The 12,288-nt window shown below is 48.4% G+C and overlaps 1 protein-coding gene across 3 annotated transcripts in view; it reads right to left on the minus strand.

Annotated features, from left to right (window-relative positions):
• Window positions 1-3,478: 3,478 nt before the first annotated feature.
• Window positions 3,479-12,288, minus strand: part of LOC144128187 (alpha-(1,3)-fucosyltransferase C-like) — a 94,075-nt gene continuing 85,265 nt past the window's right edge. The window contains exons 3-4 of one of the 3 annotated variants that reach the window (XM_077661334.1): window positions 11,316-11,402; window positions 3,479-3,729 (exon numbers count right to left, since the gene is read on the minus strand). In XM_077661334.1, the coding sequence (XP_077517460.1) occupies window positions 3,523-3,729; window positions 11,316-11,324 (216 nt within the window). In that variant the 5' untranslated portion in view covers window positions 11,325-11,402 and the 3' untranslated portion in view covers window positions 3,479-3,522. The remainder of the gene's footprint in view (window positions 3,730-11,315; window positions 11,403-12,288) is intronic. The other 2 variants (XM_077661335.1, XM_077661333.1) reach the window with 2 other exon arrangements.

The raw sequence follows: 12,288 nt of genomic DNA on the forward strand, positions 1-12,288 counted from the left end.
CAGGATCGCGAAAAGGCAGGTGTGGGAATTTTTTCACCTTCACTGGATTGGTCTTTTTCTCTCCGTCTTCCTGACTTCACTCCAATTTTTCTGGCTGAATTATTAGCAGTAATCTTAGCCTTACGAAAATTAGAATCTACCGTTTCCCAGGTCGTGGTTATGACAGACTCTCTGTCCATTTGCTCTTCCTTATCCTCACCCACTGACTCTCGGCCATTACGCCTCTTTAGGTTCCTGATTCCTCTCCATCTAAATTCGCTAATGTTGCTTTGGGTACCAGGTCACATGGGCTTCCACTTAAATGAGGTTGCAGATTCCTTAGCAAGAGCCTCTCTCAGCGGCCCAATTGTTGCTGTCCTGCCATCGTGTGCATATACAGCTGCGGTGAGGTTTCGCAGCTACACAATATTTCAGTAATTTGCTGCCTCGGCTCTTACATCATCTCCCGAATATCAGCATCTTCTGCATCCTTGGAGTAGCAACGACTGGCGCTCACGCAGACTAGAGGTCTCTTTCACGCGCTTGCATTGCCGGGTTCCCCTTCTAAATTTCTACCTTCTCAGATCTGGCCTGGCAGCTTCCCCACTGTGCCCTTTTTGTGCCGAACCTGAGACAATAGATCACTTCCTGCTGTTCTGCCGCCGCTTTTCTCATTTGAGGAAGCGTCTTTTGCAAATTCCATTTCATCAACTGGGCTTGCCTGTGTCTTCCGCGGTTGTTCTTTCCATTGGCGCTTCTTTGCTTGGCCGAAGCGACAGGAGTGTGCGCTCTGCTGTGCAAAATTTTCTTCAAGAAACGCAGCGACTCCCATTCTAATTTCTCTTTCCCGCTCTCAGTCAGTACGACATTGCAACATTACAGGCATTGCGTACTATTATGCACATTAAGCAATTGTCCCGTCTTCGATCTCCAAGTTAACTGCATCCCTTTCCTTCCCTCTTCCAATCTATCAGACTACATACTATTGCCACTGCTTTTCCCGTCAAAACTTTCCTGTATCCAGTAATTAACCGCCTGTGTCTTGGCCACTCCCCCGTAGTGGGTATGTGCCAGCAACGTCTGAGGCCTTCCTTCCTTCCTTCCTTCCTTAACACACGCAGTGATCGGCTGCGGCGATAGCACAGTGTTCTCGTGAATTGGCCAGCGAAGCTGAGCTGTTCGCCCCACCAAGGGTTCGAAATCCAGTGGCGGCAATATTTGTTTTTTTCATGCACCCTCAAGGCTATGGACGCCATAAGATTCTTGCGTTGTCAAGTAGTGTTTTTGCCCTAAAAGGTCACCGTAACCATTTTCCGCAGACCTCGAAGCATAAGTAGATTCCGAAAAATTGCGTGAAGCGTTTCACACAAATAAAAGAAAATGTGTGGCATGGCTTGAGGGCTGCATGGGGTGACTCCAACATGCGTATAATGTTATCTTCATCTGCGACATTGAGATTAGCCAATCACAGCGTCACCCTACTTGGCGCTCTTGCTAGTTTTTGGCTGACATCACACTGGACGCCTAATTCGCAGCAACCGAAACTGATCTCGCACGTTTTCGAGACCAGGTCGCCGCTAACCTTTTAGTGGAGCTGCCGCGACCTCTCATTGATTATAACTGCCTGTGCTAGCCAAGGCCTCGATGAAATGGCCAATGTGATGAGAAGCTCGAAGGTTGTCATTAAGTAAAGGAAATTATTAAAAATAACTAGCAAACCGTTCAACACTTCTTACCCTCATCTTGACGTCCCACGCCGTGGACAATGCTGTGAAGATATTTACTTCGTGAATAAGAAAATTTTATATGCCTAAAAACTTCGCTACTCTACACGCTGTCTCCATATGTTTTTTTTTATTCGAGAAGTTTGCCATGAGGCATAAGTTGAAAAAAGGAATGGGGGAAGGAATGCACGAGATTGAAAGATAAAAGAAGGAGTGAAGACCCGTTGCGTTGAGGTAGTCACAGAGGTTGCTGATGAAACGGTTGTTCATAGCCCACTTCACGTAGTCACTTTCGCGGTTCCACCGCAGGCCCACCTCCCTGAGGAGCCGTTTTTCTATAGCAGCCGTCGCTGGACACGTCCACAAGTGCCGCACATCACAAAGTTCCGGTGCAGCGCTACAGTGAGGGCACCTGTCAGGTGCTGGCAGATCTTTGGCACGCCACCGATGACAGACAGATGTTGTGAGAGCCACCCCTGCTCGAATCTGGCGCACGGATGCCTCCTCCTGCCGAGTAAGATTACGGGGGAGAGGGTGCGAACACGGAGGAAGTAGAGCGCGTGTTCGCTGGCGCAGAACTTCGGAATCGGAAACATGGGACAGGAACGGATCTGAGGGAAGAGGGAAAGGTGGCGGATCGTCTGATGTATGAAGATGAGTCATAGCATCCGCTTTAATGTTATGTGGGTCCTGGGCATGGCCGCGAATCCAGTGTACGCGCACTGGACATGGGTACTGAGAGCAGAGCACATGAATTGAATGTGAAATCTGGAATGTCCGTCGAACAGCCTTAACCTGTTTAAGGGCGGCGCGGGATTCGGTGTAAATATGAACTGTATTGAATGTTGGAACGAGCGGAAAGGAAGCAATGTCATTATAAATGGCTTGAAGTTCCAACGCCAGGGGAGTGCTCGTATCCGCAGTATACGTCGCGCGAGAGTTGAGATGCGGATGAGATCGACTATACACAGCAGTAACTCCCCTCTATGCAGAATGTGAGGCATTCGTGTATAATATGCACCCTTCAGGCAGGTACGCTCTGATACCGACGGGGAAACAGTGGGGCGATTGTCAGTGAGCTGGCATTATGACCACGGATGAAGTGTCTTTAAACGGTGAAGTTGGAGAGACTGTCTCCATATGTGTGTGTGTGAGAGGAAACCAATATCACCATAATGTGAAGATTCGGTCGACACAACATTACAGCTTGATTCCAGACATACCGCGAAAACCTGCATGATTGCCTGGCACAGTCGCTAACTGTGAAGATAAAGAGATAACCGAAGGACGCTATTTTATTCTCAAAACTTCTCACAAGAATTTTGTGAGCGCCTTTGTCGCCAGTTCCAAGTCTTGCAACACTTCATTTCGACATTGTTATCTGTGTGTCTTCATGGCGTATTCGAAACAGTCATCACGTTTCCAGCCTTGTCAACATGGACGTATACGCCATTCAAGTTACGTACCTTACGACACAGTCCACAAAAATTTCATCCTACACGGCGGTAGCGCTGCAAATATCAGCCTCCCGACAGCTGCTCTCAATAGGGCTTGTTAAAACCATACAGCAGCGTATAAGTAAACTCCCTGTTTTCGAAGCGCTTTCTCTTAGGTGGATGCTGCCTTTTTTTCATATAAAGCGCTCTCCACCGCCCTTACAGCATGTGCCACCAACAAGCAGACCCCTGAAAAGCATAAATTTATTTCGAAAACCGTTAAAGGATCATTATGTGCTTTCTAGCTTTCTAAAAGTAGTGAACACTACGCAAATTAATAAATGAATCGTAGTCTTCTTTACTGTACAATATTGTTACAATAGCTAGGCGCAACTGGCCCCGGCGTATCTCTGTAGTTGGACATCACTGTTGGCAATGAGCCTGCGGGGGCCGGAAAGGCCGGCTGGACTCGCTTCCGTCTTGATCTCGGGGGCCCACTGCGTCGCTGACGTTCCAAGGATGAACTGGTCAGTCTCTCCACCGGACTCCGATCGCGACTCTTGGTAGCAGTTAAGCTTGATGATCAGCAGCTAAAAAGAAGTTGAAAAATGAAACCGCAAGATAAAGCCAACGACAAAAATGGTGAAATTATGGCGATTCCTTCTCACAAGTACTTCCTAAAAAAAAAAGAACATTGCTGGTCTGTTCGCTGTAAATCACAGCAGTTAAAAAGAGCTTCCAAAATTCGCCTGTTCTACCATTAGGTACATGATAACATATTTGTCCAAAAGGTAAGCCAAGATTTTTTGCCAGTTTTCAGGAGCACCCCGAGAGAGACTCTTTAATGAAGAAAGAGAGAATTTAGCCGGCGTTTCAATATCGCTGGCATGCTACTCTGCGTAGGGAGGGGAATTTGGGAGATAAAGACTGAAGGAGAGCAGCGTGGAAGAGGTGTAAAAAAAAACGAAGATAAAATGCAGCCATGAAATGGGTACTAAGGATGCAGTGGCGAGTATTGATGTAACCTATGGAATGATGGAGTGCATAGTCCGACGAATGGGCTGACGAAGTTCACTGCAAGAAGAATGCATGAAGGTAACCTGGAAGTGAATTTAGAGCTTATCGAGATGTCCAATCTCTTTTAAATATGTAAAAAGAAAGTTCATTGCAAGTCTCTGTTGCCTGAAGCAGGCTAAGGGGCCTAAAACTTTGTCCATTGTTAGGGGCACTGGGCAGAGCTTCTGCATGCAATGTTCATAGTACGCACGCTCGTTAGCATACGCAGGGCACTCAAGCAGGATATGTTCCACAGTTTCTAGCGAAGCACAGTTGTCACAATGCGGACTGTTCATTTGTCCAAAACGGTATCGCAGGCCATTTGTATATGCAGCATTCAGACGAAGTCGGTGATAAAGTGTTTCGAGTTGTCGAGGAATTCTGGGTGAGAGTCTTGATCTAAGATGTGCGTCGATTGAGTGAAGAAATTGGTACTGATGTGTCGGCAAACTCCAAAGCCGATACGTTTCTTCGTACGCAAAACTTTTAGCCATTTGGGACGCATCCGATTTCGTGAGAAAACTTCGAATGTATCTCTGATGTTGATGGCCCTTACGGGCCGCTTCATCTGCTTTTTCATTAGCCATAATGCCACAGTGAGCAGGTACCCACTGAAATGTTATGCAGTGGCCTGCGGCAATAGCTAAATGATGGATATACCCAATGTCCAGGGAAACTGGCTGGTGATTCGTTTTCTTCAGTAGGTTGGCCAGGATCTGCAGAGATGCTTTTGAATCGGTGAAGATAACCCAACGGCCGGCGGTTCGGCGCAGGATGTAAGAAACAGCTTCCTTAATGCCGTGAAGCTCAGCTGTTGTAGAGGAGGTCCTCCGCTGCAGCCGGTAAGAAAGGGCATGGCCTGTTGAGGGCACATAAAGGCCACAAGAAGAAGTTTCTTTAGTAGTTGAACCATGGGTGAAGATATGGGTGTGCTGCGTATATTCTTCGATTAAGTAGGCGAGAGTAGCTTGCAGAAGTGCTGCCTGTGGCATGCGGCTCTTTGCATTCACACCTGGAACAGACTTCTTCACCTTTAGAGGAGAGAGTGTCCATGGAGGAAAGGCCAGAGGTAGTAGTTTCTGAGGCTGATTAATAGTAGGAAGGGGCAGGAGCGGCACTGCCTGGCCAAAGCTAGAGTTGCTGTGAGTTAGGTGGACACGGTGTAGGAAGTGCTTCTTCCCTTGCAGGACATGGCGGAGATGGGTACGAATAGTTTCCTGGGCGGCAATTACCTCTAGTGGGAGACATCCTGCCTCCGCTACTGTTCCTGATGCAGAGGAAGCCTTTGGGAGGCCAAGACATATTCGCAGGCAGTTGTTCCGTGCGGCATTGAGAGTCTTATTGCTTGATGTAGATAATCTTTGAAGCACTGGTAGACAGTAGCGCAAGGTTCCTTCAACGTAGGCTTTTTCAAGCAGAAGCATTGATCGGCAGTTGCTACCCCACCTTGTTCCCGCCATGAACCTGAACACTTGCGATGCTGCAGTAATCCTCGCACGGAGTTTTTTGATCTGAGGTGACCATGACAGATTATAGTCGATTACAACACCCAGGAATCGCTGAGATCGTACATATGGCAGCGATCGTCCGCCTAGGAGCAGCGGATATCGAATCATCGTTTTTCTTGTAAACGCCATTGCAACACTCTTTTCTGGCGAGAGACGAAGACCTCTAGAAGCCAGGTACACTGAAATGTGCAATAGTGCTTTATGAAGACGTTGCTGGGTAATATAGAGCGAACGTGACGCGGTCCAGATGCAGATATCATCAGCATAAATTGTTATGCGGACTCCTCGCGGAAGGTGTCTTCTTATGTGAATAAGGACAATATTGAACAGGAGAGGGCTGAGCACCGCTCCCTGTGGTACGCCCCTCTCCACTGCGTGAAAGCGTGTTGGACCGTTTGGAGTGGTAATAAAAATTTGTCGTTCTTTTAAATAATGCCCAATCCACTTGTATAGCCTTCCTCCAAGGCCAAGACTGCCAAAGGCTGCGAGAATTGCATGGTGAAAGACGGAGTCAAAAGCGGCCTTGATGTCTAGGAAAACGGCTGTTGGGATGTACCCAGCATGAAGGTACTCCTCAATTGATGAGACGAGGGCGATGATATTGTCAGTCGCAGAACTGTTTTGACGGAACCCGTTCATTTCTTGGGGGAGCTCATTTCGGCTTTCTAGGAACCCAGTTATGCGCTTGCAGATCATGCGCTCCATGAGCTTACCTACGCAGCTCAGTAGGGCAATGGGCCGGAATGATGCGTAGCTTGTTGGCTGCTTACAGGGTTTCAAAACGGGCACGATTTTCGCCAGCTTCCATTCCGTGGGGACCTCACCAGCCATCCAGGGAGAATTGTAATACTCCAGGAGTCGAAGACGGGAGTTGTGGGGTAGCTTTTCAATGGCGTCATAGGTCACCTCATCATGGCCCGGAGACGTGTGCTTGTTTGTCTCCGCGATAGCTGTGGATAGTTCTTCCATTGTGAAAGGCAGGTCTAACGCTGGCACTGCCGCCTTTGGGATGCCCGTTTGACCATCTGCGGAGAGTGTCGAATGCCCTGACCCTGCCGACAGCAGCTTGCAGTATTCTTCTGAGACTTCTTTTATAGATTTTTGTTCGTGAAGGGAGAGTGCAGCAAAGGGGTGGAGTTGTTGAAGTGGCGTGCGCATACCTCTAACTATCCGCCAAATATTGGTTACTGGTTTGCGCACATCCAGCGTAGAACAAAAGTCACGCCACTTTTGCCGACTGAGTTTATCCATGTAGCGTCGAATGTGACGTTGTGCCCGTCGGCATGCACGTAGGTCATCGACGCTTTTTGTGCGCAGAGCTTTCCTTTCAGCTCGCCTGCGTATAGCGCAAAGCGTTTGGAATGTGTCATCATTTGAAGGTAGGTTATCATTTTTAGCTGTAAGTTGTGTACTAGCCCTCAGGCAATACGCAATTGTCGATGCTAATTCCTCATTGCGAGTTGGCGCAGTAACTCCTCTGCTTACAGCGTCCTTGTATGCGGCCCAGTCTGTAGATTTTACAAGGAATTTCTTTGGGTTCCTCTGCGCATGGAAAGCCGATATGAGGATTGGGTAATGGTCGCTTCCACGTGTCTCCAAATCAGTGCACCAGCCAAAGTTGTGGGCGAATGAACTTGTGACAAATGTCACGTCGATGCTGCTGGTAGTCGTCGGGCCTCGGAGGTAGGTGATGCTGCCGTCATTTAATGGCTGAACTGAATGCTTGGAGAGAAGTTTTGCAAGCTTGGCACCTCGGGCACATGTATGTGAGCTGCCCCAAATTTCATTATGAGCATTGAAGTCTCCGCAAATAATATGCGGAGAGGGCGCCCTTGCTATCAAGTCTTCAAGTCTCAAAGCATCAAATGGCGTGCCTGGCTCAAGATATACTCCAATCAGAGTGTACTGTTGTCCGGCAATAACTGTGACAGCGCATAAGTATTCATTGTCGCTGTGAGGCGGGACATCAACCGGTGAGGCCGGGATATCCTTGCCAAAGCCTATCAGCTATCTGCTGACGTTATCTGGTCGTTGTGAATGATGGAAATAGTATCCATTGAGTCGGAAAGTTTCCTCGACGCGTGATTCACAGATGACTATGAAGGGGAAGCGGTACGCTCGCACGAGCTGTCGGAAATCTGAGAGTTTAGAGCGTAGCCCGCGAGCGTTCCACTGGAAAATGGTGCATGTACGAAAGATGTTGTGGATTGTCAGCTGCGGTGAAGTTCTCGCTGTTGAAGGCATGATTACTGAAGTGTGGTATTACGCCCCTGCGGAATGTAGGAGACCGACACCAATGGCTCCATTGCAAGGACAGCTTCTACTTCTGGGAGTCTTCCTGACGAGGGGTTTGCACGGATAAGAGTCTTGATGGCTGCAAGCAGCATCGGAATCAGTAGGCATGTGACATCTTGTTCAGAGCTTCCGGTTTGCTGCCTGCCGCTGATCTTCTTGTCATGTTGTGGCGCCCTAGAGTCAGAGCAAGCGACTCTGTTTGTCGGGTCTTGTGTAATGCGTTGCAGTAGCTTTGGTGAAGGAGAAGAACCAACGGACTTCCCACGCTTCTTTTTTACCGCATCTGCGTAGGTCTTTTCAGCTGCTCTGCGACGCTGTGTTGACTGATTCTCGGAACGAGCTGCCATAGTCGTGAAAACCACGTCGGGGTTAGGTGGTGGTTCATGGCACTTAGGGGGTTTCCCTTGTGTTTGCTCTGCCGTGCGAGCAACTGTGGCTGCTTTCTTTTTATAACACCCTCCATAGGAAGCAGGGTGTGGGCCACCGCAGTTAGCGCATTTAGGTTGCGCTCTCGAAGTGCATTCTTTGTGCGAGTGGGGGCCAGCACACACTTTGCAGCGCACGGGGCCGTTACAGTGTCTTGATATGTGGCCATGCCTCTGACATTTATAGCACTGAGTTGCTGCTCCGACGTATTCAGTTACAGGGTAACTACAGAACCCCAGCGTTACTCGTTTTGGTAGCGGCGCATCTTTTGCGAATTCCAATATAACTGTGTGACGGCGTACCGCTTTTATCTTTCCACCATCCTCAGGAGTGTAGGCGATTAGCCTCCTTGCTGAGAGGACACCTTGGTCGCGTAGATATTCCTGCAGATCTTCGTCTGTGTAGGTGACAGGTACATCTTGTATTTTGCCATAGCTTGCCATGTAAGAGTATGGGACTCTGGCCTCTACAGCCACTCCAGCCAGCTTAGTTACCGTGAGCAGACGGTTGGCGGCGGGAAGCGTCGATACTGTAACCATCAGGCTCCCATCCTTGTGAATGCGATGGCTGAGGACTTTTTCTTGAGCCGATGCTACCCCGCTGCTTGGTGCGCTGTGTAAAACAGTGTGAAATAAAAAATTTTCTTCGAGATATTTATTTTTTTTCGCTTGAAACAGCGCGAGACGACGGGCATGGCATTTAGTGAAAGGATTTGCGCGTTTCCCTGCAGAGGCGTCCCAAGCCTTAACTTCACGCAGGCATGGAACGTCGGTTCAAAGGGCACTGCCACAAGTGCGTTGTCTAAAGTATATCCGTGAGCTTTCCGGGATGTCCGGCACAAAAATTTTTCTATCGCCAGGCCAGTTAAGTTTTCATTCACTGCCATTAAAATTGGTGCATAAGTTTTATGTTTTTACTTGTTTTCAAGGACAAGAATCAATGCGTCATAGGAATAGCTCAGAGGTTCCACATTCTTAAACGAAAGATGAAATGGTTTTTGAGAATTCGAGGTTATTCAAGAATTCCATCTATGAAGATTCTAGGTAAATCACGCAAAGTAGTTTTGCGTTAGCATTGAAAACGGTGACGTAAAAACAGAGTAAAATTGCGATGATATTCAGGCTTTTCATTGCATGGAGGTGTGCGGGGAAACTGATGGTGGCGTCATTGTTGCCGAAAATTTAGATGTCCGTTGCCTTCGTCCACATGCTGCCGTGCGTCTTCATAAGCCGCCAAACAATGTTTCGTGAGCTTCACCTTCGACGCCATGCGTTTTCTTCGATGAAACAACCGTTCCTTCGCTGCAGACTTAGCGCCACCGTACGTGTTGTCATCATTGCGGCCTCTGCTGTCGCTGTGCATGGCAGACAAGCCTGAACGCTGACCCCGCTTTTGTCGGTGATTGCGCCACCATTTTACATGCAAGAGCAAAATGATTTCGCAAGCTTAACCAGCAAGTTTCACACATTCGGCTCGTTTAAACTCAACGAATTCTAAAACCTCTTCAGTTCCTCCTGAGAAAAGAAAGGTTCTGTAAGGCGTTTTGGCAATTTAGAAGTCTCAACGAACAACTTTTCAGCTTTACCAAGATCCACTAAGGCTTGTGAATTTTTCCTACCTACACTACTGCAGTGTTGCAACGCGTGAATTTACATTCTAAATAATTGGCCGCTCATACATTCTCGGTGTGACAAGCACGCAGTGTTCAGCAAATAAAACCAACCAGAAGTATTCGGGCACAATAAACGCAGCCTACCTCCAATTCCAACAGATAAGACTCAAGCAAAACCATGGGCTGTCTTTTTTAATGCGTTGTTTGGTCTTTTCTTTGATCGTTTTGTGATTGGTGTCGTCTACTGTGGCTTATATCGCCGGGAAGGCGCAGCCAGTAACAGAAGTTAAGAAGAAATTAAAAAGAAAACTGAATTAAAAATACAGCGACAAGAACAAGAGCAAAGATTTCACAAATGAACTGCATATGTTTTTTCTTTTTTTCTTTTCGAGCACGTGCTCGGCAGAATGGTGTATCTTCTGTGCACCAGAGTGATGCATCGTACTTCTAGATATGTCCAGTTCATGTTCATAGCTGAACATTTCAATGCCATCTTTAAAACTGAGCGCTTGACATCCACCCAAGCGCAGCCATACGGCTACAAAGGATAGCTCTACAGCCAATGAGTAATTACTCCCTTATCACAAATCCCCTCCACCTTGGCGGATTCTCCTAAACATTTGACCATCACTGTTTCCACTTCGAGTTATTGATCAATTCGCTCTCGCCCTACCATAATCTTGCCGTCCCGGTTAGCTCAGTTGGTAGAGTGACTGCTCCAGTGAAACGGTGATCTCGGGTTCGAACGCCGGACCAGTAGGAATTTTTCTTTAACTACGAAGTTTCTGAGAAAACTTTATATCTTTCCTTTGAAGACGTATGGCGGCGCTTGGGTGGATGTCAATGAGTAATTGCTCCCTTATTACAAATCTGCTCCACCTTGGGGGATTCTTGCTTCCTTGCCACGCTTGATAATGGGGGGTGACAACTGCAACAAGCCAATCGTCCGGTGGGTGCCGTTTTCCTACCATTAGCTTGCCGTCCCGGTTAACTCAGTTGGTAGAGCGACTGTTCCGGTGATGTGGTGGTCCCGGGTTCGAACCCCGGGCCAGGACGAATTTTTTTTAACTACGAAGTTTCTGAGACAGCTGTATATGTTTCCTTTGTAGGCGTATGGCTGCGCTTGGGTGGATGCCAGTGAGTAATTACTCCCTTATTACAAATCTACTCCACCTTGGAGGATTCTACTACACATTTGACCACATCTTCTTTTACTGCCTTTTTTGTCTATACCACTAGCTTTCCTTCTGCAAGGTTACAGAAACCTACGTTTACCTACATCCACCATCGACGACCTGCTCTTTCACAAACGCAGCAGGTCCTGATGCTCATCCGCCTTCTTCATCCTTTCCCTCTGCAGGGCCATCTGCATCATGCAGATGATAGTGAGTTGCGACACCACGGCTTGCCGAGCATCTGCAGGGACACCCCCCCCCCCCCCCCCCACAGGGGGATGATGGCGAGCAGTACGCCACCACGCATCCGAGCACCCATGTTTAGCCGTGCGTGGCAGCATCGTGTCCAAGGAAAAGGGGTTCCTAGTGGTTGAGCCGCTGCCGATTGTTTGGACCCTTAAGGCCCATTGGCGACGGCAATGCACCACTTTGGCCCCAGCTTCACCTCCGGCCTGACCCGACCGGAGGAAATTGGCAGCCACCTTTTGCTGTCCTGCCCTCCATCTTTCACTCTCCTCTCCCATTCTCACAGCTCTCCTGTCTCCTACTCACTTCCTGGTTTTCCCTTTTTTCCTGGCGGCGATGGTTATTCTGCGCGGCCAAATACCCTGAGTTCAGTCATATTTGGTTATATCAGGGGTGTACACCTGGCGTTGGCAGGACTTGTTTGCAAGTTCCTGTCACGTCCCCTAGTTGGGCTCCATGTTGGGCGGCTGGCACCATGACCGAAAAAAGATTGTACGGCTCCCCATCCCGGATAGTGTATCAGCGCTCCTGTGGCTGCAGGGCAGTGCACACACACGTGAGTGAACTCTGGTGAGCCTCTGTGTATTCTTCGAACAGACGGACTTGACATCCCGTCTGTTCCGCGCCAGGTGACTACCCGCAGTGACAAAACGCTCCGCGTGTGCTACCTTTGGATGCTTTACAGCTGGATACCCCATTCCAGTTTTTTTTTGCACAGTGAGCCGCGAGAATGTGTTTCTGCTGATTTTTCTTTTTTTTCTCTTCAGTGGTAGGACTCGGCAAGAGCGCGGCATATAAATATTTACTTTGAGCGGTCGGCGCGCGACGGCC

Source organism: Amblyomma americanum, chromosome 4 (assembly GCF_052857255.1).
Source record: "Amblyomma americanum isolate KBUSLIRL-KWMA chromosome 4, ASM5285725v1, whole genome shotgun sequence".
NCBI lineage: Eukaryota > Metazoa > Arthropoda > Arachnida > Ixodida > Ixodidae > Amblyomma > Amblyomma americanum.